General features: G+C 37.9%; 2 protein-coding genes, 1 long non-coding RNA gene and 1 other non-coding gene across 7 annotated transcripts in view; 2 read left to right on the top strand and 2 right to left on the bottom strand.

Annotated features, from left to right (window-relative positions):
• The window catches only part of LOC131301802 (poly(ADP-ribose) glycohydrolase 1-like), an 8,825-nt gene extending 1,044 nt beyond the window's left edge, over positions 1-7,781 (bottom strand). Inside the window, exons 1-10 of one of the 3 annotated variants that reach the window (XR_009191436.1) lie at positions 7,441-7,748; positions 7,137-7,331; positions 5,668-5,771; positions 4,588-4,792; positions 4,357-4,461; positions 3,921-4,039; positions 2,376-2,519; positions 1,888-2,032; positions 1,503-1,703; positions 877-1,058 (exon numbers count right to left, since the gene is read on the bottom strand). Coding sequence is in view for 1 of the 3 variants with exons in the window: in XM_058328246.1 (XP_058184229.1) it covers positions 1,503-1,703; positions 1,888-2,032; positions 2,376-2,519; positions 3,921-4,039; positions 4,357-4,461; positions 4,588-4,792; positions 5,668-5,771; positions 7,137-7,331; positions 7,441-7,695 (1,473 nt within the window). In the remaining 2 variants the exon portion in view is untranslated. Of the gene's footprint in view, positions 1-876; positions 1,059-1,502; positions 1,704-1,887; positions 2,033-2,375; positions 2,520-3,920; positions 4,040-4,356; positions 4,462-4,587; positions 4,793-5,667; positions 5,772-7,136; positions 7,332-7,440 lie in introns of all 3 variants that reach the window. The other 2 variants (XR_009191437.1, XM_058328246.1) reach the window with 2 other exon arrangements.
• Positions 1-21,099, top strand: part of LOC131301804 (uncharacterized) — a 26,797-nt gene extending 5,698 nt beyond the window's left edge. The window contains exon 3 of the long non-coding RNA XR_009191439.1: positions 21,090-21,099. This is a non-coding gene — a long non-coding RNA (uncharacterized LOC131301804). The remainder of the gene's footprint in view (positions 1-21,089) is intronic.
• On the top strand, positions 6,963-7,064 carry LOC131302205 (U6 spliceosomal RNA). Its single transcript, XR_009191669.1, has one exon. It is a non-coding gene; the product is annotated as a U6 spliceosomal RNA (small nuclear RNA).
• On the bottom strand, positions 10,593-24,266 carry LOC131301803 (4-hydroxy-tetrahydrodipicolinate reductase 2, chloroplastic). Of its 2 annotated transcripts, none has more exons than XM_058328248.1 (9): positions 24,074-24,266; positions 22,082-22,276; positions 19,529-19,766; positions 17,024-17,157; positions 16,857-16,931; positions 14,659-14,760; positions 11,782-11,891; positions 11,608-11,695; positions 10,593-10,936 (listed from the first exon to the last, which is right to left on the bottom strand). In XM_058328248.1, exons 2-9 carry the CDS (start codon positions 22,271-22,273, stop codon positions 10,868-10,870), a joined length of 1,008 nt encoding a protein of 335 aa, XP_058184231.1. In that variant the 5' UTR covers positions 22,274-22,276; positions 24,074-24,266; the 3' UTR covers positions 10,593-10,867. The 2 variants fall into 2 exon arrangements, with proteins under 2 accessions (XP_058184231.1, XP_058184230.1); XM_058328247.1 differs by lacking the exon at positions 24,074-24,266 and adding an exon at positions 23,710-23,947.

Here is a 24,266-nt window from a genome sequence, read left to right as displayed (position 1 = left end):
GTAACAGAGAACGAATGAATGAAAAAAAAAGTAACAGGCCAAAACGCACCCAGATCAACAGAAAACCGATGTCAAAAACATAGCCATGAAATTTCAGACCAGTCAACCGAATCGTATATGAGGCACGTTTCATAGGATTTCATTGGTGATACAGATCTTAGGTACTCATGATTCATGTTTTTACAAACTTCAGAAACTTCATATGCAGGCATTGTAACAAAAACATATGCTGGCCTAACAGTAACACTTCCAGAAGTTGGGTATACATTAGGTGATAGGGAAGCAGCTGCGTCCCTGACCCCATGATTAAACAAAATCAAGGAAAAGATTCTACTCCTACTACTTATACACGCACGATCCTTCAAACAACTAGTAAACCACTTTCAAGGAAAACTTGTGAAGTTGAATGGAACTTATGTCACAATATAAAGGACGAAACGGACACCGAATCTCCATTCTCAAAGGGGAAAAAGTTTCTGATGTTAACATGTAGTCGCTAGTGTCATTATCCCCCCTTTATACGGTATGAGAAGTCATAGTCTCCAGGACCTCATGACTGTCAAGCTCACATTCCTATTACCATACATGAAGGTACACATTCCTTTGAGATAAGGGTCTTCCTTAAGCCCCTCAATTCCACAGAGATTTTTCACATTCCCTGTTAGAAACCTACCCTTTGTATAGCGCCCATCACTCTCATTTCATACCTTTCTTCTCCACCTCATCCAATGGTTTCGGAGTCTTCTTGTGCTTGTTTTGGTCTATGCAAACATCTTAATCAGTGAACTTACGCAGCATCAATCACTCAAATCCAAACAACTCCTAAAGCAAAATATTAATTTGGAGTTCAATCAAGTTGAAGTCCTCGAAGATCACCCAGGATTGATCACATTCTGTTTGACCTCAATTCAGATCATATTCATAGACCTGAATTTAGAGCAGCTTCTTACAGACGGTAACCATACACCGTCTTCACAGCCCTTGGATTACCTATCGTTCCAATCTGAAAATTCGTCTCTTTTAGTCTTTTGCATAAGGTCTAAATAAAGAGTCAGGTCCTGTTATGAGAGAGAAAAAGCAAATCAAAAGGTCTTTTAACAGAAGGGAAAACCCTGTCCTGGAAATGGATAATCTTAGAAAATAACTCCCCAAAATTGAGCATCGTGAATTGAGCAAGCTTGTTTTACCTTTACCTAAAAGGCAAAAAATAGAGAAATAAAGAGTCTACTTGTTTGTTTGTTTTTTGGCTAACGAGTCAAGAAAAGCATGAGAGACTTGCAAAATCACCATGAATGAAAGGGTAGTCGTAATAAAGGCCCATGGTCAAAAGGGAAGTACTTTCTCATTTGTACATTATACCAGAAGAAAAAACACACTGAATATCAGCGAGAAACGTAATATGTAGAGAAACATTCTGAATATGCACAAACGCCTACAATAACCAAGGTGATAACAACAGTGAGTAACTGGGTGCTGATAAATGAGGCAGGACAGAAAATCACCTGCGAAGCAGCAAGCCATTGAATGGTGGCCTTAAGTTCTGGGTCTCCTCCAAAAGCACCACAGCCCCAGTTCCCTGTCACAATACCGATTTGATCTTGATGGTCCACATGCTGAATAATCTTTCCTCCAGAACTCCTGATCAAACGATCGGCAAATATTCCTTCGTTGGACTCAGAAGTCAGTGACAGAGCTTCGTGACGCTATGGAAAAGCAGAAAACACCCAATCAAGCCAAGCAACTTGAGATGTCGATGTAGAAAAATCCAAACCAAAGTTCTCTAAAAGTCCCAGTACAGGTAGCTCAGGAAACAAAATGTCAGGGAGAAACTATCCAAATATGAAGATCTTCTGTCACTGATAATTTATTTGAAGGACAAACTGATACCAAAAGCAAATCCCCGGACATGGCTACGGGACCTTCAACATCATGATCAATCTGAGTCCTGCAAGAATCATCACCTTCAAACAGTCTCTGATACTGCTGACATCTAGATTGATCAAAAAAGCCGCAGAATGCCTTGTTAATCTCCCTGCTCAAGCAAATAAGTAGGAGCGACACAGTTAATGATCAACAGCCTGGCAAAGAATATGCTGAGCAGATGCATTAATGCAACGCAAAGGACTCAACTGAATATGAATCCCTCCCAAAGCTAGGTGAGAAAAAGTATTGCCAAATTAACATAGATCAGCCCAATAGATTATGAGAAGAAAGCATGTAAATTTAACACAACTAAAGAAGCATCTCATAAAGACAGCAACATTCTAGGAGGAAGTTGTTGAGAAGTATGAAAAACGACCATAAACTCTAATCACTGTCTAAACAAACAGATGTACACAAACAACTGCAAAAAGTCACAACCCAAAATAACATACCGGAGAAGGCACCCAAGTCTAAACTGTTTCTTTCCTGGGTTGCATAGTGCATCTATCGCAATAATTCTTGTTCTTCGTCTTCCCATTGAATCTAAATCCACCTTGTCGATGTTATCACCGCAATAACAAAATGAAGAAGCGTACCTGCCCCATTTTAATGGATTAGATTAGAGGCATTGCAACAACAACGAAAAACGGAAGAGGCGATCTATGAGTTTGTCCATTAAAGCTTGGCAGACATTGCCAGAGAACTGAGGGTGAGCCAAGGAATTTCATGAATATATTCTCAGTGGCAAACTTGCAAAACTAGATTTTGTAAGCGCAAAGTCCAATTAACATTATCACTAAGCTGCATCTAACAATCAGACTAAAAAACTTCCGGTGGACATGGTAATGTTATCCCAATGACACAGGTAACGTTATCGCTAAGCTGCATTTAATATTCAAAAGGGATGATTTGGGCAGTTGTAAATCGGTCCGGTTGCTCAGGTCTTGAATGGGTCATTGACATATTACAAGCCTCTTAGCAATATATTATCACACATACCCGACCCATTTATTTTAATTTTTTAAGCCAAAACCAACCTGCCTCTTTACCCAATGAAGACAACTCTTTTGGTGTATCTGTAGTAAATGAGCTGAGGCAATACTGATTGTGCTGTGACATTAGTGATTTAGGGCATAGAAAGTGAACGTGGTCTGGCAGTAGTGAACGCTAACTGAGGTAGTAGTTTGTGGCATCAAGTATGGTGGTACATAGTTAACCTGTAAGGTAATCTGACATATATTGCCCATCCATTTAACACTCATTACAAGTTACAAGTCTTATGCTCGATATTGACCAATCACATAAGTGGGTAAGTTCAGATTGTTCAGAATGAGGGTGGAAATGGGTGGTTGAGGGGTTGAGGCAAAATTGAACTCCTTTTTCTCAACACGCAGGAAACACAGTTTTTCAACAGAGCTGAGAACTGAACACTTCAGTCACTTCTCCTTTTTATTTGCCATTTTCCTTGCTCAGGAAAATTATTTTCACATTTTAATATTAATTATAACTCAACTGATTATGCCGTTGAAAAGGACTTTCAAGGTTCAAATAAGCATTTTAGTACATCAAAATCAAAAGCACTGGAAATTGAATGAATTGATGTGACTTACGTCTGGCATGTAAGTTTCAGTGAGAACGTAGCTATCCATTTTGATTCAGTGAAAGTGGTAAGATAATGGGTTCCCACTCGAAAGTAAACTGGGAGTCACAATTAGAGAGGCTTTTTTGGCCTTCTTTATGCCTCTACACACACTTGATAGACCACCATGTATGAGGACATTCATGCAATAATAAGTCGTGGCTTTTACGCATTCCCTAAAATAGAAACAAGAAGAAAAGCAGCTATACAATATCGACTACTAAGACACATCAATCTGAATCATAGACTTAGAAAGCAGATTCAATTGCAGTAACAATTATAACCGTGTAGCAAATGACAATTTTCAAACACCCCTTGGCAAAAATCTCAATTAAAGCCTAGTGGGTAGTATGCTCACCCTGTATAATTTGAAAACCTCTCTGTGCCCACAATCTCTATGGCTTCATTGTCTGCCATGGAAGGCAAGAAAAGCATGCCAGCAATTAACTCTGGATTGATCATGAAACGGATCTCTTCCTACAAAACAGTGGAATATCAAGAGTCCAAAGTTAAAAGCTTTCAAAGATAACGCTTAGGGAAACATGAATGAAAGTGCTTGTCAACTCGGAAACACATTAAACCAGTGCAATTTCTCCAGGTAAGTGAATTTGAATGAAGTGTTATTTCCTGAACACATGCAAGCGAATACCAAAAGGCAAGTAGTACATGGCAACAAGTAGTACATGGCAAGAACAGATCATGCATATGAACGTGAACAACAAAAACGTAGTACTAGGCAAGAACAAGTCAAACTAAGGGAAGAATAAGTGTGCCTCTTTCCAACAATACTAAACCTGTACACAGCCCCTGTTAAGAGCACCGCCCCCAAGATACTTGTTTGCAAAATCCACTTCAAGACCTTCACAAGAGTGATCTTCTATCAAGCCAGACCTGCAAACCTACGACGACAACAATCAAGTTGAAAAAGAAAACTATCCAAGACAAACAATTGAAAGCTGAATTTCAGGTTATTAATAACTAAATCTAAAATTGAAGAATAAACACGGGTACTGTCCCTTTGTTACCTTGAAGCAGCAGAGAGGAATAGAAGATTTGCTCCAATAATCAGCCTTCGGATAAGAAACACATGGAGGGCTATGTTCCAATGGAAGAACTTTCCGCTCGAAGGAGACAACACCCACAGGCATATGGGAGCCTATCCTCTCAAAATAATGGGTGATGCATTTTATTTTGTTCTCCTGCTGTGCACTATAGCTCTCATGGAGACTCCTGAAAACAAATGAATGTGAAATGAACCTACTTTCATGATTCAACAAGAAAACACAAAGATCATTCTAAAAATAAAGGCTTTAGAATTAGATAAGAATTAAGATACAAAATATTGTGCCGTTCAAAAAAAAATTTAAAATTGCCGTTTAAAAAAAAATACAAAATATTGCACCTTTCAAAGTTTTTTATAGCCATCCACAGTATGCTCTTGTCAAAATTTAGAAACATTCAGGTTAAAAAACAATGTCTAGCATTATTACCCACATCTACTGTGATAGCTTCCAATAAGCAGCAGTTATCCTTCTGTTTCTAGTTTCTTTTTCCGGATCATGTGGCCTAGGCTTTTGAGCTCTTTCCTCTAGCACTTTGCACATTTTATGATTTTAACACGTTTGACAGCCCAAACAGTGGCAATCAAATGCAGAATCGCATTTAAATGTGTCTTCTCTATTCAAGGCTACTAACAATTAAGACAAGACACTTGTCGGACTGGGAAGTCAATATTCTTCTTAAGTCTTCCAATTAGCATCAGGGAAGGTAACTTGAGATAATAAGAGCCTATTTTTTACCTTACAAATGGGCCAACTGATTTTTGGTTGGTAGCCAACCTTTATATCAATGCTCAGTCATCGAGCTCTCACTAAAACCCCAAAAGTAATTAACATACACATACCACAAAGAGGAAGAGGATTGTCTCTTTTAAATAAATACTGTATCTACAAAGGGACCTTGTCAACTTTTTAGTCTGACCTGCCAATAATGGTATCACATGAAACAATACTTTTTTGCAAGATACTACGTTTATTCTTGAACGTATCCTCCTACATATAGGAGACAATTCAAAATATCAGAGAAATTAGAAGTCAGTCACATACGCAAACAAATGATCAAAGTTGATTGTTGGAAGATGTTTGGGACCTCTATTAGCGATTGGAAACAAACAAAAGAAGGAACAAGCGAGAAGAGCACCAATCAATTCCTGAAAGCAACAAAGATTTCATTGTCAAAAAGAAGGCCAAAATGATATCCGGGTCCAAAATGAATACGACTGTACAACTATTGAAGCAGAATCTATGAGACGACATTTACAAATATAACTAGGCCAATATCCAGTACTCCAATCACAAAAAAAAAAAAAAAAAAAAAAACATCGTACAACTCAAAAATACAAGGCAAAACAGTAACTTTGCAGCACATTTTTTCAGTCTAACAGAAGCCAAAACATACCCGAGATGCCACTATAGTCTGGTGTGTCACATAGTTCGTGAGAGTGTGCAGGTGCAAGAGAACGAAAAAGACATTTCTAAGAAGACCTATGATTGAGAGCGTCCCAGAGCGTTTACATATAATAATATAAAATAATTTTAATAAAGTTGTTAGTGATATATGTGTTTTTTTGTTTCCTTTTTTTTTAGGCTCTGTTGAGAAAAGTGAAACTATTTTACCAACAGTTGCGAAAATAAAGTTCAATGCCATTGGGATGCATTTCCTTTCTTGCCCTTATCTTTTCTGTACTCTTGCATTGGTATGTAGTGCTTGGATAATTTCACCTGCCACACCTTGTTCCACGTGCATAATGGAGGATATTTTGACGTGTTTTACAGCTTGAGTCCGCACTTAAAGCTAAGAAATAGGTGACGTGTGACACTGTTATTGGCACAACTTCCAAATCCAGAAATGGGGAGAGTCAGTTCACACATTATAAAAAATGAGAGTGAGAATTGCGAGCAAACTAGCCTGTATTGGTCAGGAATTCTGCGTCTAAGATCTGGTGTTCAAATGAAATGTGAAATTGAGATAAAACATTACTTCGGTGGTAAGTACGAAGTACCAATGGATATTATAGATGAGCATTGGTTCCTAGTCAGCTAGTCTGAACTTGAATTTAAGCCTATCCACAAGTAGCCTACAATATACATTCCAGAAGATGGAGCCTGTCAAAAAAGTAGCTTTAAGAAGCCCAACCAAAAAGTACGTTACACCTTGGTTAGCATCAACTATGAAAGCCTTACTATTGTGCAGGCCGAATATAATGGTGCATTTTGCACATGCTATGATTTGCCAATGAATTTTGTCCTAATTTATTCAATTTTTCTTTCAAAATTAGCAACAATCTAATATCATACGTAGTAAACAAGCACAGTTCCATGAAATGAAATCAAACAAAGGTGTATCCTTTGGGAACAATTGAAAATCAGAACAATACAGAGAAGATTAGCATGGCCCCTCGGCAAGGATGGCACATACATATCGATATAGACGTATAGCAACTCAATGGTGGATGCAAATAAAATGTAAAGCAAGTGTTGCGTATAGTAATCAAATCGAACCCCAAGGCATATACCTGGCTGAGGAACACTATCCCTGCCTCTTGGGACTCTAAAATGCGAAGACCAGCTTTGACTCCTCCCATTCTTCCTCCGTTACCATCCGCATCCTTGTAATGAGCTTCTAACAAAGATGGCAACCGCAATAGTAAATTCGCCATTACTGGGACTACTTCTCCGAACCATTTCGCCGCCTCAGCACGAGACATCAACTGTTCAAATTTCACACGCAAATACTCTTACGCCTAAAAATTAAGATTGAATTTGGACTAAACTAAGTTGTGTAACGAGGGAGGAGGAAGGATAGGAGAATATATTTACGTCGTCGAAGAAGAGGGAGTAACCATCGGCGGCAGCGAAGGCGAGGGAGTCGGAGAAGTGAGTGAGGGAGAGGGATTGCCTGAGGTCGGCAATGGCGAGGAAAAGGACCTCGCCGGAGTCAACTCGGCTGTGGTGGGGTCCACCTGACAACGCTTTCAGGGCTTCCACAACTTGGGATGGCCAGAAGAGTGAAGACGAGCGGGACACCACTGGCAGGTACGGTAGTAACGACTTCAAGTCCTCCCGATCTTCCATTCTCTCTCGATCGATCGATCGATCGACTGTTTGACTGGGATTTTGGGGCAATTCTACGGGGACCCGGGGGCTCTGCTGCCCGAGGGGCACAGGAGCCCCTGCCCACACTGCCAAACGCTGCCGTTTTGACTAAATAAAAAATCTCAACCGGCAATTTACAATCCACAATCCAATGGAGCAGAAACGTGATTATGAGAGTCTTAGACGTGATTATGAGAGCTTTAGAGACAAAATTTGATTATGTCTCTTTAGAATAATATGATCAGAATAGTACGATCTTCACACCCGTTCAAACAGGTTAAAAATTGAACCATTTAATTTTTTAACCATATTTTTTAATATACAAACGGCCTAAAAAAAATTAGTGCTCAAATTTTCACTCCGTTTGAATCGGGGCAAAGATCTTGTTATTCTTATCATATTATTCTAAAGGATTCGTAATTTTTTATCTTTAGGGCTCTCATATTAAGTATATATTTTTTATTAGGACCCTATGGAGCATAAGTGTGATTATGAGAGTTTTAGAGATAAAAATAAATTACGATCCTTTAGAATAATATGATAAGACTTACAAGATCTTTGCACCGATTCAATCGGAGTGTGCACCGATTCAATCAGAGTGAAAATTTGAGCACTGAAATTTTTTGATTCCGTTATATATTAGCAGCGCCGTTTATATATTAAAAAATATGGTTAAAAAATTAAGTGGTTCAATTTTTAATCTGTTTGAGCGGATGTGAAGATCTTATTATTCTGATCATATTATTCTAAAGAGACATAATCAAATTTTGTCTCTAAGGCTCTCGTGGTTTACGTCGGGATATTTAGTCTGTGTTCAGCTTCTGACTTTTGACTGTGATTGATTGATTTATGGATTTGATTCCGAATCGATTGCTGAGTTCTCGCTTTGCCGCTCTTCTCCCCCGGGTTGGCAACCTGCCCATGCGTAAATTCGAGATTTTTTATTTAATCAAAACGACAGCGTTTGGCAGTGTGGGCAGGGGCTCCTGTGCCCCTCGGGCAGCAGAGCCCCCGGGTGGGTCATTCTACGGACATCACCATCATTGTCATTGTGAGATCATAAATGGAAAATGCTAAAAAAAAAAAAAAACTAGCATTAACTTCTTGTTAAGGTTGAAATACTTGAAACTATAATACTCCAAAAATTATTGTTTTTTATTAACGGAAATTGATTTTCACACTCTCTTTTTTATATTCAGGCTCATTTTTTTTATAAAGTGTTAAAAGTGTATGTATTTATTTTGCTAAATGACAAAAAAAATGTAGATATAAAAAAAATGAGTGTGCAAAATCAATAGTATATATTATATAATGAGTTTATGTTTTGTCATTATTTAACGTGGGGCTCTTTTTTTTTTTTTTTTATATAGGCAACGTGGGACTGTTAATAGAAATTAGAAACACTCTCGTAAATTACTTCCTCCGTCTCCATTTAACGGTCTCTCGTTCTATTCTAACCGGATAAAAAATGAGTTATATTTCTAAATCAGTTATAAATTACAAATGCTATATGAATCTTATTTGATAGAGCTCAATTAGTTCTATAAGACAATATTTTCGAAATTACATACTAATACATTATATATTGTGAGATATAAGCTATTGAAAAAGTGGAAACCGGAGACCCTGCCAAGCAGGGGTGCTTGGCAGGAGTGCCGAGCGCATCTCGGCCGTCCAAAAGTGTTTTGGACGGCTCGGATGTAAAAGTACCCAACGGATTTTAAAAAAAAGAAAAGGAAAAAAAAAAAGATGTTTCGATCCAGGCTGTTGATTCCGAGATGAACGGCCGGATTGGCCGCTCGGCACCCGCTCGGCAGGGGTGCCGCTCGGCAGGGTCTCCGGGTCCTGAAAAGTGTTACAAACTCCCAAATAAGACTATTAAATGGGGACGGAGAGAGTACCAATTTTCATGCAAAATACACACTTATAGGCTAAGTCACATAAAGCCCATGCGGGAGCGCAAGTGGAACGTGAAAGCGTTTCTCAAGAACCTAAAAAATATCTAAATTTTGAATGCACGAGTGTAGGCTATTTTGAAGAATTATGTGACTAAGCTTATAAAAACTCACTCGTAATTGGGCACACACGTACACAAACACACTCGCTCATAATCGGACAGTTAGTTTTTGTATATGCGTATGCGCGTGGTTCTTGAAAATTATGCGTTAATTCTTTCTTAATTTTCTAAAATTAATTCATTGTATTGATGATGTGAATCTTAGAACTGAAAAGAAAAGGCATCATGAAAAATCTAAACTCACAAGGCAAAAGAAAAGGCATCATGAAAAATGTAAACTTCTGATGAGAATCCACCATGGTATCTTTTACTCTTGAAAACTTCATTGCTGTTCTAAGTTCTTGCAAGCATCCATCTTCCATGATGCATAAATAATTGGGACTAGTTAATTTTATGAAAATCGTCTGAAAAGATATACTGTATTCAAATTGAATAACAGAATTTGAAACCTGTAACTATTGGTTAGTTTGTTCTTTTTTTATAAAGTAGGACAAAAACACAGGAGGTTATGACAGTTTAAGGTTTTTAATCTGCTTTTTGTATTAGTTTTGATTTCTTTTCCTACATAGAGTAGGTAGATTAAGACTTTTTTCCTGTCTTTTTTTTCGTGTGAAAAAGCTGAATAAAAATAGTTTACTGAGAAGATGGCAAATTGACAGGTAAGAGGGAAAAAAGATGTGGAGATTTAAAAAGAAAACTACATTTGCTATTAGCAATTAACATCAAGGAGCAAAGCATTTGACAAACCATAATAAGGGAATTCAAGTAGATGGTGCAAATGCAAAATAGAGACCAAGAACCACCATCAGCGTTCAAGGCTCACATACGTCTTTCATGAAGCAAAAATGCACACAATCCATATCAAGGCAAACTTTGAGCATTTAATGAAAAAAGTTTGCTCACAGTAACATTTGTGCTGAGGCATATAACCCTAAAACCCTAAACCCAAAATTGCCTTCCTCTTTCACTAAAATCGTAAATTCCCGGTGATGATGCATAAGAAAGAACTGGATTTAGATCAACTATCAATGGATTTTAGTCTCCGGACTTTTTTCAGTTACCTATAGCTTCAATTTTGTTTTACCCAACACCCCTAATTTTGATCAATTGGAACTCCACAATTGCTTCCAGCTATTATCGCATGTTACCTTCGCGCAAGACATCAATCATATTGTAGATTCGCTTTTCTGCCTTCGACCGAACCTGCATTTACACAACATGATTTGTGCATTTAGATGGGGGAATGACTTCGGTGTCCCCAGTCATTTTGGGGACACATTAACTTTTGGCATAACAAAACTATTATGAGTATAACCAAAACCCATTACAAGCATAACAAAACCATTGCAAGGCATAAACCAAAACCATAGCAAGGCATAACTTATTTGTTATGTCTTGGTTGGGTTTAGTTACGCATTGGTTGGTTTTTTGGATATTCCTTGGTTATGCCTTGTTTGGGTTTTGTTATGCTTGTAATTGATTTTAGTTATGCTCCTAATGATAAAGTTATGCCAAAAATTACGGTGTCCCCAAAATGACCGGGGACACCATAGCATCATCCTTTAGATGGACTACAACAAAACATTCACTATAGTAGAAAAGCATGATCCCATCTGTTGCCTTTCAGAACAAGGTGTTCTAGTCTCCTAGATATTGCTACACTGAAGTATGACCTTCTAGATAAAACTTTGGTTGTTTCATATTTGAAGAATGGGGTGTTGCAATCAGAGATGAAGGAGGTGGGGATGGAACCATTAGACCACAAAAGTGATATCACATCAAGGTTTATTTCATTATGAATTGTTGCAACCGTGTTTGAAGTGCTAAAGTGACCCTCTAACAGTCAATGAGAAAAAAACGAGAATCGTGAGCACCTTCTGAGCAAGGAAAATTGCAGCATCAATGGTGCCCTCAGCGTATATTGATCTACCACAAACATTATGCTGAAACTCAAAGGAAACTCTGCAGAAAACAAGAGTAAAAAGCACTTAACAAGCTGGCAGGGGAACTAGAAGAATAAGAATACAGACAAAACTACAGAACCTTACGTTTTATCAGGTGATGTGAGATTATACACATGAAATGCATGACCAGACAGGTGCTCCTCTGGCACACCCACCATCTCAAGTTGTTGCTCTGGATCTCGGATCATGTGTATCTAATTGAACATTTTTATAAGTAGAGCAAGAAGCCAAAAATCAAAAGAAATGCTTTAGGTGATGGTCTTTCAGATTGCTAAATCGATAAATGAGAATAGGCAAAAGAGATCAGAGGGATTATGAGCGTTGACGTGAACAAGATGAATTCTTGAAGGTCTAATAAATTGCTACAAATGCAGCCACTTGAAACTATTATGGAGAACAACATCTACATGATCGAACTAAGAAACACTACTGCTATTGAGTATTGACTTATAATAATGGCCCCATGGAACCACTTCACAACTATTCTCAACAAATAGGAACCTAATGATGGAGTAACAAGCGCAAATATGTGATTATGTGATTGTTTATGATGATAATTTACAGTATGAGACTCATCACGTGTTTTGTCCTCGAGATTCATAAACTTGATTAGTCTGCCAAGGCAATTGCATTCCAACTTTGGTAGCCTTTCATCAAGATAGCAAGGATTTCCCGGCGTTTGTCCTATTACCAGATTAACCAGCATACGTATGCGGTTACAGTGCTAGCCAGACAGTCAAAAAACAGAGCCACGTTTTTGTTGTGCTATTGTCTGGCTCAGTACCACTATCCAAGACGATGCCCCAGTTACAGAGCATTCAACAAATGAAAACATGGTCAGAACCTGATTTTTTACATTGAGGGGATTTATGGGGGAGACATTAAGGTAATTCTGCAACCAAAAGACAAGTTTTTGTGTGACAATTCTGCATTCAACATGAGGAAGAAAAACATAATATATATTTGGTCACAAAACTATGTAGAACAGGCATGGGCAACGATATGGATACAGCCACAGTCAATCACACGGACACAGACACGGGACAGGGGACATGAGACAGAAAACGGAAATTCAAAAAAATGGGGACAGGGACAAGGCGAGGAACAAGGCAAAATATACACTTACTGACTTACGCGATAAAATGTAAAAACTACACACTGACCATAAACCAAAAAAGTCCAAAATCAATGGAAACATTATTAACTCCAAATTAGAGATATATACAAATTTGCTTGTACATGTCCTGTAACATACTTATATGTATATGTATGTATTATAATACAATCGGAAATCCTAATACTTGACACTTCTATGTAATTATATGTATATATCACTGTACACAATATATTGTATATCTTTATAAACATGCATATAAAGATAATATAGATGCAGGGGGGCTTCAATTTAGGAGTTGATGATCGACCTTGAGTGAGCTCATAAAAAGCCTCTAAAACTCAGCATTTAGAAATTGGATGAGAAAAATATACCCAAGTATTGAATTAAAAGAGAAGTATACTGGCAGAGTCTGTAAGCATGTACAAAGGAACAATTTTGTTCATACCAACCAACCAGTGGTGGACGGAGCATGGGACGAGCGGGGCACGCGCCCCCACTCAATTTTTTAAAAAAATTTAAGATTTTAAAATGCATATTTTGTATTTTGTCTAGTTAATTGTATTTCATAAATTTACTTTTAATCTTTCTAAGACATGTCGGATATCATTTCATTCTCAATTTTTTGTTTCACATATTTGAACATTGTCATTACACTAGCAAAAAATGATGTCTAATGTGAAAAATAGCAGTCACTTACTAATTGAAACTCTCTAATGCATAATGTCCAAAATTCAAATGTCTAAACCATGGGCTATACGTTTTATACTTTAGCAATTACTAACGATGGGAGCAATATTGCATAGTGAATTGCTCTTAAACTTGATACGTTGAGACAATTCAAGCAATTCGACTGTGTTTATATTTTATGTAATTTACTATATTAATAAATATGTTTGATTTTTTAATTCTTAGCACAAACGTTTTAACTTTGCTTAGTACGAAATTTTTTGGTTGAAATTTGTTTAAAAGTTGCCCCCACTTACATAGATTTTGGGCTACGCCACTGCAACCAACCAACCTATTTCTGAGACCTTCTGAAAATGGGCAACACTATTAGGTTGTTAGCCACAATACCTAAAAACTCCAATAAAAAGTTCTCAACCAAATGGAAGGCGTGCAAAGGTAGTGGATGCTTCCGGATGAGATTTTCAACACTAGACACTTTTGATGCTTCTTGTTGTAACTTTGACTTTGTCTAGTTCTTGTTTGCATTGTGTCATGACCTCCTGGTTCTTGTACACATTCCTAGGGTCAGGGCTGTTGGGGTCTCCTGTTATGCTGGATTTTGTTAAGAAGGTAGCTGGTCGTTCTAGTTTCCTTTGCTATGGATGGTCTCCACTTCAGCTTTTCGATGAATTCTGCTAGCCAAATGGTCCATATTTTCTATCCATTTCTATAACACGCCCAGTTTCCAAAAAAGGAATACTGATCATGGACAAAAGAAGGTTAGTCTGAAGCCCATATCATACAGAAGATTGCCATCTGGACTGAAGAAATTCCTGGCAGAAAACTTCCAAATTACAGAACCAGTGAATTTTGCAGAAGGATAACTAGTAGGGGAAGGGGGACAGCAGTAAAGAGCATCGGCATCATTCCTAAGTTCTTTAAGAGTTATAAGACGAATAAACTATCACAAACGAAGAGACAAAACTACGACTCGCTGAAGTCGTACATAAAGTACTAAAAACCAAACTTATGTCGGCACTGTTATGCTCCAAGTCGATCCTCTAAAAGAAATGGATAGATGTTACCAACTTCTTCTATTTTGACTGGGAATTTATTTGTAGAAATACAAAAGTAACAAATGTAATAGCAAACCACTGCTGTCTGATTCGTTAACGCACCTGATCGGATTCAAAAGACACACCTAGTTTCTGAAAGCATGAGATAACAGCCTTGGCAGTTCCAGATGTGTCCACTTTGCCCGCTTGATGAGACTCCATCACCTGAAAGTTCAGAGAAATGAATTACATCTGACTCTGGTCATCTCCGTAACACAATTGTGCCCCAAACCATACAAAATTTCTCCCTCCCTCCCTCGTTTCCCTACAGATGCCCACATTGAGCCACAAGTCAATTCGGTGTGGATTGTTCAGTGACTTGGAAACAAGATTGGTCAATAAAATTGCAAGATACTGGTAGTTTTTAGAGGTGTAAACGGTCCAGTTTGGTCCGGGTTAGGCAATTTTCCAAACCAAACCGACATATCTGTTTGGACATTTTACAAACCAAACCAGATATTATTGGTTTGTTTAGTTTGACCCGTTTATTCCGGTTTGAACTCAAAGCATCACAATATAAATAAAACATTAGCGCATTCCAATCATCAAAACATTAAAAAAAAAAAAATTAGCTAGTTCCAATCATCAAACATAGACAATTAGCTAGTTCTAACATAAATAAACCAATCCATAGAGAAGTAGCTAGTTCCAAAGATTTTTAAAATAAAATAAAATAAAAAACCATAGAGAAGTGACTAGTTCCAATATGAAAAATTTGTAATTCCAACGTATAAAACTTCATCTCCCATCCGAAGCCATTCGGTATCCTACAATAGTTTTTTTTTAAAAATGATATAAAGCCACTTTACATTGAAGAAAAAATCAATTAAATAGACACTTAACATTGCTACCCATTACTTCTTGCTTTTTGGGATCAGTATACTATCCATATTCCATTCCTACTCTTTTCACTTTTACTCCAACTTTTACCTTTTCAAGTATAACTATGTATATTTATATTTTTTGATAAAAAAGTACAATATATATATACACGGGGTCCAATCTGGTTTATACCGGTTGGAAGGTGACAAACCCGTGGTTTGGCTAAAAATCAAACCAAACCAAACCAAACCAATTACCTCTAGAAACCAAAACCAAACCACCAGTTTCGGTTTTCGGTCCAGTTTACCGGTTTTTACTTTCACCCCTAGTAGTTACAATTCCAAATAGCTATTTAGGATGATAAAGTCGTACCCCAGGCCCTTCTCTTACCTCCTTTGAGTCATCTATCGAACACTATTGGATAGCTCGATTACCTAGTAGGACCCATTGCCTTAACAGCTTAAGCTTTTGCGAAAATTGGTGACATAACATGGTATCAGACCTCAGGTTGGCAAGAGGTCTTGGGTTCAAGTCTTCCTATTTGCATTTGTTCCTGGTTTACACTATTCTTCTTCTCTTGGCATTCTGTGTCGCTCTATGTTTGAATGTTTGCATCTCCACTCGCAAAACGGAGTTGGATGCAAGGAAGGATGTCGGATAGCTTGAGATACATTGTTGGGCCCATTTCCTAACAATTTAATCTTTTGTCCCATTGTTAACTTAACAAAATCAACTTAGTCCTAGTTTCAAAGTTTACCCACCCAAAATAAAAAATGGTTAAATGGACCTAGCCAAGCTAAACCAAAAGTGCTCAACATGAAACTGTCCATTGTAGTATTTAGTTGTTCCCCTCTTTCTAAACACTGCTTCCAATTACCTCGTATTGTTCCCCTGCCATTGGATAAGATTATTCCTAAGATCTAACAACTACCAGATCCCCCTGTTACGCTGGAAGGTCTCAAATTACCAAGGCTATCTAGGTTAGTATGCAGGTTTTCTGGAGTATGCGCTTTGTTTGCCTAAGTCTATATGCCATCACTTGAAAAGCCTAAAAAGAACTTTTATGGTGAAACACATTGAATTACCAGAACTAAGACAAAGTTACTTGGGAGGTAATATGCGGGGCAAAATATGAGCATTGGTCATTAAGAACCAAAGCCTGTAGACTATGAGCATGCCCTCTGTTTTTTTTGGCTCTTCAGGGAGCTTCTCAAGGCAGATCTATTGCCAAGTCTTTTGTCAAAACCATCATTGGTAATGATTCCTCCACCTTTTTATGGTGAGACAATTGGCACCTGTTAGGTCCTTTTATGGAACAACTGCTACCGTTAGTCGATATAGCTTTCAATCTTAAGTCATCTTATCTGGTGAAACCATAAAAGGTTTGCAGAAACAGTTCGCTGCATGAAGAAAAGCACATGAAAGAAATACAAATATACCAGTAGCGAATACCCAGAGAAGGCTCCAGGAAATTGCTCAGCCATAATCTCCATAGCAGCAAGAAATGCAACGACCTAATCAAGACAAACCAATCCAAGATTTATGAGTACAAGGAAAATATGTATTCACAAAACCTTAACCAATATAACCATATTAAATCGATCACTTGTTTTCCCATTTGAGGAGAGATCACGGCATAAACGTTTGAGTCTTGTACTGTCTTATAGAGTCGCTCCCTGTCTCCACCAGTGGTTCCCATAACAAAGGGCACCCCAACTTTGCAGTATAGGTCTGAGTTATCTGTAGATTGCATAATAACAATGGTATTATCTCCAAAACTTTACTCAGAGCCTGTAAACCAACATTTCATAATTGCTACCTTATTCTTCAAGTTGATAATGAAATTTTATAATTCAGTGGGCTCAGGCAGCAGGTAATTGAACACTATTATTGCCAAACAGTATGAATACATTGTGGCAAAATTGACTGCTTGGCTAATATCACACCTATTATCCAGCGCCCTTTAACAATTAACAGGCACAAATTAGGACAAAGAGCCCTGAAGACAAAATCCATACATTATCTCCACGAGCAAACTGTGTCGTGACTCATGAGTGTGCGTGTGCATGGCAATTGCATGTTGTAAGTACCAATCTTCTTTAAGACTCCAGCTATCACAATGAGCCATAAAAGAAAGCCCCCCGTCTTTTTTTTAAACTACAAAAAAAATTTCATTAATCTTGAAATTGTTACAAGACTAATGGGAGCAAGGAAACAATGTCCTGTTCAGAAGAACAATCAGTCCAATCGGAGACCCATACCAACAATTGGCAAGAAACCAATCAAGGACACCCATATGGGACGAAGCCCAAAAAGATCAATACAAATTAGCACAAATAGGCCTAAAAATGCCCAAATCAAACGATAACGCACAACAAATGGGCCAAGCCCAGTCCAAATGGACCTGAACCTGACCCAAGCCCTAACCAGAACACAGACACCACACACCGCTGCCCACACCAGACCTCCAACCACCAAACCCAGGCGAACAACCACCACCAGAAGACCAGAACAAGGCCGCGATCAAGACCACCAGATTCCATAGTCACTGAAAGCCCACTGTCAGTGGAAGCACAGTTGGACTTTTGGAACTAATTCAAGTTTCTACAATTCTTGAACCCACCACCCACCTCACCTTAACGTTGGGAGGAAAACAACCAAGAAGATGGGAAATCCGACAATAAGGATGAAGTCAACAACAAAATGATTAGATAATCTTAAGATCACAGACGCAACCAGAGGGAGAATGTTGGGATTACGTTTGCACTTTAACTACCATCACAAAATGCCTAGAAATTCCAATAAACTTAATAGACCCACTCCTTTGCTTGGATGTCGTGCCCAGACTCCATGACTAAGAAGACAGATTATACTAAGTTAGATAAAGACCTCGAAAATGAGTGAAGAACCAAGATCATCCCAGCATTGGAAATATTAAATATATCACCACTTAATCACGTGCAACACTTCTTACATTTCTTTCTGGTGCAACGCTTCCAACTTATCCTATTTGTGATCTTAGTAGTGCTAAATTCCTCCTTACTACTTAAATATTTCAAAGCTGGATTTTCAAGCCCATTGAAATTTAAGATTCAGAAGCCCTTAGGAGCTGTCCATCAACAAGCAGGGGGTGTGGGGGGTTGTTTGTGGCGAACCAAAATGAGGGCAGAGCAGATGAGAAGGAAACAGTCAGCTGCTACGAGCAGCCCAAGGACATCATGTGCAGTCCAAAGGCTCCAAAGGTTGAAGAAGAACATGAACAGGTTGTTTGAACTTACATATAGCTCCTTAAGGATGGTAAGGCCAACTAGCCTGAAGGCATATGAATGAATGAACCTTGAAAATTTATCCGCGTCCTAATAGATTTCAAGATGGGCTTGCAGGCAAAAAGCGGAGTAGAGCAAGTCAAGCAAAGACTGGTAGCGTATAAGGGAGAACTGGCTAGAGATTATGTCTAAAAAGCCCGAAGCCACAATGTCATCCAACCAATTATCCCATCTCCATCTTGAATTTCACACTAATTAACTTATACTGAACATATTATACATACTTCATCATGTTATCAAATGTTATGCAAATATAGAAAGTTTCGACATAGTATTTTCTTTAAAGTTGCCAGCTCTACTATTTTTGTGTCCATGTCAATTCCAGGGCTGGAAACTCTTACCAATGCCTATCTCCATTCCATGTCAATTACATTGCATAGCTGCTATCTTGAACATCTAATTATCCATAAGAAAGTTTGCATTCATGTTGATTTAATGAAGAAGCCAGGGAGAATTTCAATATTTTTACTTAATTATCCATAAGAAAGTTTGCATTCATGTCGAAACTCTGTTGTACATAATAAAAGCATCTAAAGCTAACAAGCTTTGAAATATTTGCAAACCATAATTATGATTTACGACTAAAGCACTTGAAAACAACTACATGGAAAGCAGACTTTTGTCACTGTCATACGCCATGGGATAAAAGTAAGACATCACACTATCCAATTTTGTAGAGCATAAATTTTTTCCTTTCCCATACTTAAAAAGAAATAACCAAACAAGAAAGAAGTCAAAATAATAAAAACGTTCCATCGATAATTCCAAAATTCATAAATAGTTACCATTCACAGAAGCAGGCACTGTGTAGTCCACCACAACCAAGTTTGGATACTCATCGAATGTAGAAGCTAATATGTTTTCTCTATCAGAAGGACCATACACCTGGATCTCTTTCCCTCCCACTTGCACAGTTTTCCCAGACACTTCCGAACTGCTAAACGATACAGGAACTACATGGAGTCCTGCTGAAACAGCTGCTTCAACAACTGCCTTGCCCATTTTACCAGTACAACCATTCACCTAGGATTATGGTAATCAAGAAACGATGAGATGAATCGATTAAGCGAAGTATGATTGTATCACAAGCAACGGAATTGTTCCCTACTAATGTTTCATCATCGAGTTTGGAAAGTCCATGGAACAATGGAGACATACCTTTCTATGCCTAGAGCCCTAGAGGGAATTGAAGAGGCCACACTCCTTCAAAAAAGTTCAAAAAACAAACAAAACAAATCATAAAAGCAGTTGCCTCCACTGTTTTGCACTTATTGTTTTGTCTTATGTTGCATTTAGAACCACATAGTAGGGAGGAGTTCCTTTTGCATCTATTAATATGCAAATTGCTTGATATTAGTTGCATGTGATTAGTACTCCTCTCAGACATGTTTTTGAAGGCATTCATACTCGCTTCTTTCATGATTGTCTTGATTTGCATGTAATTTTTGTTTGATTGTAGGAACAAATACGAGATAATATCTTCCATCAGGTTGCCTCAACATAGTAAACCCTTGAGTATATGAGTTATGGTTCAAAGATCATCAAAGCTAAGATTGCAAAACGAACTTAGCCATTCGTGAGCTTGGCTCAACTAGGCTCAGTTCATTAACCATAGAGTTTGAGCCAGAATTTCAAGATTGTTTGGTAAATGAGCCGGAGCTTGAGTCGATTGAAGCTCGGCGCGGTTCGATATGAACTCAAAAAAGGATCAATAAAGGTTCACCACCATAAGGGCTCAGCAAGGGTTTGATAAAGGTTGGATAAGGGTCGAGCTTCTTTCATTTCTTTTGAAAAGAAAATTTTTCTTTTTGACTTTATATGTAAGAACTTAAATATATACATCATGAAAACTTTATTTCCAGCTCCAGACCCATGTACAACCATTAAAGTATGATACTCTTGGCTCGTTATGCTCACGACAAGCTCAAACTTGACTCAAGCCTAGGCCAGCTCAGATCATCAAATATTCTTTGGGCTCGCTCAAGCCTGCTAAAAACTTAATTCCAAGCTTGAACATGCTAAAACTCAGCTCGGCCAGTTTGCAAACCTGATTCAGAGCTATGAATATTGAATCCGCAAACGAAGGGTATACTAAAGATTTGCACCAGTTTAGGACATTTTTTATGGACTAATTCCCTTAAGTTTTCCCACATTCAGTCCTAAGAGTTTTTGGCACTTATAGTTGCTTGAAAACAGGGGTGAAGAATGCTCAAAGGCATCATGTGGCCATCACACTGGCCTAAAGATTTTTGATAATAGAACCAACGAAAACCAAACTATACCTTATATCGCTTATATAAATTGTTGGCACTATATAACTACTATGTTTAAGCAGTAACCAAAAAGTTTCAAAAAGTCATGGCAACCCTTCGCTACCACTTCCAACGAAGAAAACATCCCACAACTATAAAAGAATTTTGCTTCTTGAATCCCAAAATGATAGGACAGGGGTCTTGGTTGCCACAAGCAAAGAATGCTCAAAGTCATTTGTAGACTACTCAAAATTCTTAATCTGTGCCCCAAGCTCCTCAAATTCCATTGTACAAGTCCTTTGCAAAAAAGAAGGGAAAAAAAAAAAAACAGAAAAGTCCTTCGAAAACCTTATCTTGTATGTGTTTTGCAAAACCACAACAATCACGTTCCATCCTTCCATTAGCATTGGTAGACTCTTGGAATTTGGAACCATGCTTAAAGCAAATCAGACTGTTCCGCAATAACATGATACTTATGGTTGGTGGTGGCCAGAGCCAAGTTGCAATTATGAAAGCAACAAATGGAACACCAATCAGGGCTCAAGACGAGGCAAAGGATATTGGAGCCTCTGATGACGCGAGGGGAAAAGAAGGTAGTAGAAGCAAGAGGTTAATGTTAAAATGAACTTGGGTAGCGGTGAGCATCACTTTCTTGGGTTCAGAAATGATCTCTTGATCAGTGGAAACTGGAAACTGACCGAAAAGTGCGTCTTGTTTGACTTGGTATTTCTGGTCAATTGGTTTCCACTTTTCACGTAAATAAGTACTTGTGATACGATTCATGTGGTTGACTGATTAATTAAGACATGATTGACATTTCATTTTAAGGTCCTATTTGCATGGGTTTGACCTACACCTACTCAAACTTTGAAACATGATAGGTCAGCCTCTGAATGTTTCGACTTATATAAAGCCAACGGAACAGCAGTTTTTTGGTCCTAATAAAGTCATGGATTCTGTTGAATAAAATCCAACTGACTCGGAGAAAGCAAAAACACATACAAGGAGCTAGGACGCATGGTCAAATGGGGAAAAGTCAACAAATGGAGGAAAATTCAACGACATAGCATACTAAGGTGCGCTTACCATGATTGCATTTTGTTGCAGTTCTGAAGGTTTGTCAAGATATTGCATGGATGTGCTTGACATCCTCACTGCCATACTCATTGATACCCGCTTTCTAAAAACAACTTTGTCCCATCTTCTGTGTCCATTTACTGCTTCAAAGTTTCCCCTTCCTCTGATGATCGTTGTTGGCACTTTAAGAACAAGTGTCATAACCTGCACTCATGTTGATGATGGGCAAACTATTTAAGTGTTAAAATTTAAAGCAATGCCTAAATAAATATACACGATAAAAGACAACATGTCAAGATGACACTCTACTGTCAGGCTCAACTTTTGTGGTCGTCTTTGCAAAGCTGCTGTATAAACCAATCCATATACGCTGATGAAAATGTGCAGAAAACATATTTTGTGTCACTTGATCAGATGTTATATCTGCCCTTTCATAGAAAAAAAGAAGGGGAACACAGACACTAAAGATGCTTGTCCAGCCAATTATTTTTCACCAAATTACCCTCCTTGAAGTTTTCTTTGGATTAAGCAATCGATGCCAGCACAAAAAAGTGCAAAAGCCTTGTACAAGACGCTAAACATTTTCCAACCAAGTATCTGCTTGGTAGTATTAGTAAAGTCTGCTCCCGAAGAATGAAATTAAAAATGGGAGAGAAATTAAAATTTAGGCCTTGCACGTTTACATTCCCTTTCAAGAATAGGAATATTTCCTTCTAACCACTTAATATCCGCACAATGTACATTATAAAGAAATGCACATGAAGACTACATGAATAACACGAAAATGGCTATTTATGTGCACAATCAAAGCAAAGCAGGTAAAGTTTCAATTATGGTCTCCAAAAGTAAATAAGATCATAGTAAAGTAGAGTAGGATGAGCTTATCACAGAATAAAATGAACCCAATGAAAATACGATAAACAATTTACAACTAAGATCTACATGGCGATAAAAATCTGCCCAAATTACCGAGATTTACAGCGATTGACAAATTTCCTTTCCATTGTAAGGCTAGCAATTACCTATACTAACGTTGGAATTTCAACAGTTCAACTTTTCCACATGCATCTGTAAAAAGTATATTTGAGTAAAAAGCCTAAAAACTCATCCCAATGTCCTACCCATTTTGAGTTCTACCCATTCACTCACCCAAATTGGGGAAGACTCAAACTCATACTCATTTTTCTCAAACCCTCTTTTCACACTCATTAATTACAAGTGTGCCATCCAGTAATAAATTTGGGTAAAAATATGGATTTAGTATTAGAAATGCCTTGCTGGATCAAGTTTTGACCCAAATCTCTACCCAAATTTGAGTGAAAAAAAAAGGGATTGGAGATGATTAAGTCACTCAAAGAGGGATGTCTTGAATACGCTTTAAAAGAGGAAAATTAGTAGGATCCCTTGCAGAAGGAATTTCACTGCCACCAAATTCAGGCATTTTTAGTCATCAAATTTGATGGTGTAAAAAGAAAAGAATAAAAGAAGTTCCACTTGACGTTTTGAGAAAAAAAAAGGCGAGTAAAACATCGAAGTTTCAACTCTCTTACACCGATGTCTTCCCATAATACACGAAATAAAAGCAAAGACAAGACAGATTGGCATGCAGCAATTGGATGCGACGTTTTGACAAATACCTGGAGTGCATTGCTTTATGGTACCTTTTTTTTTGGTAAATTGCTTTATGGTTGGTACCCTATGAGAAAGAGAAATAGGAAAACTAGGAATGGGAAATCAAGAATCGAGTAACAGGATGTGTTTTATTTTGTGTGTGTGAGAGAGAACCAGGCCCTCAAATTCTCGTATGATGAAGACATACATAATAAAAATCCCAAAAGGAAATCGTGAAGATGTGGCAAAGAATGAAACACAAATTGAACCCATTCCTGCCGTGAGAGTGAGAAGGAAAACTATGAAGCTAATGGGATTTTCGGAATTGGAACTATAATAATATTTAGATGAATTAGCAAAGGATAAGACAGATGGAACAAAGGAACTCACCGTCTACGGACTTTCAAACTGGTCAAAAACGGAATATGTTGAGAGAGAGAGAGAGAGAGAGAGAGACGCCTGTTTTTAGACGGAGATGACGACGCCTGTTTTTAGACGGAGAAGACGCCTGTTTATGAAACCACGACAACCTTTCTTTATGAAACCACTTGTCTTTTTCTCGTCTTCTAACCGTGGTTGATTT

The sequence above is a fragment of the Rhododendron vialii genome, chromosome 9a, assembly GCF_030253575.1.
Source record: "Rhododendron vialii isolate Sample 1 chromosome 9a, ASM3025357v1".
Taxonomy (NCBI): domain Eukaryota; kingdom Viridiplantae; phylum Streptophyta; class Magnoliopsida; order Ericales; family Ericaceae; genus Rhododendron; species Rhododendron vialii.
Note: the sequence above shows the minus strand (reverse complement) of the source record. Positions and strands in the feature narration are given on the sequence as shown.

Coding starts and splice junctions, on each gene's coding strand:
- LOC131301803 (XM_058328248.1), bottom strand. CDS start 22,273: ATGACACTTGTTCTTAAAGTGCCAACAACGATCATCAGAGGAAGGGGA. Junction 19,767..22,081: donor TGCAACAAAATGCAATCATG/GTAAGCGCACCT, acceptor CCATAATCCTAG/GTGAATGGTTGTACTGGTAA. Junction 17,158..19,528: donor AGTGCCTGCTTCTGTGAATG/GTAACTATTTAT, acceptor TGCAATCTACAG/ATAACTCAGACCTATACTGC.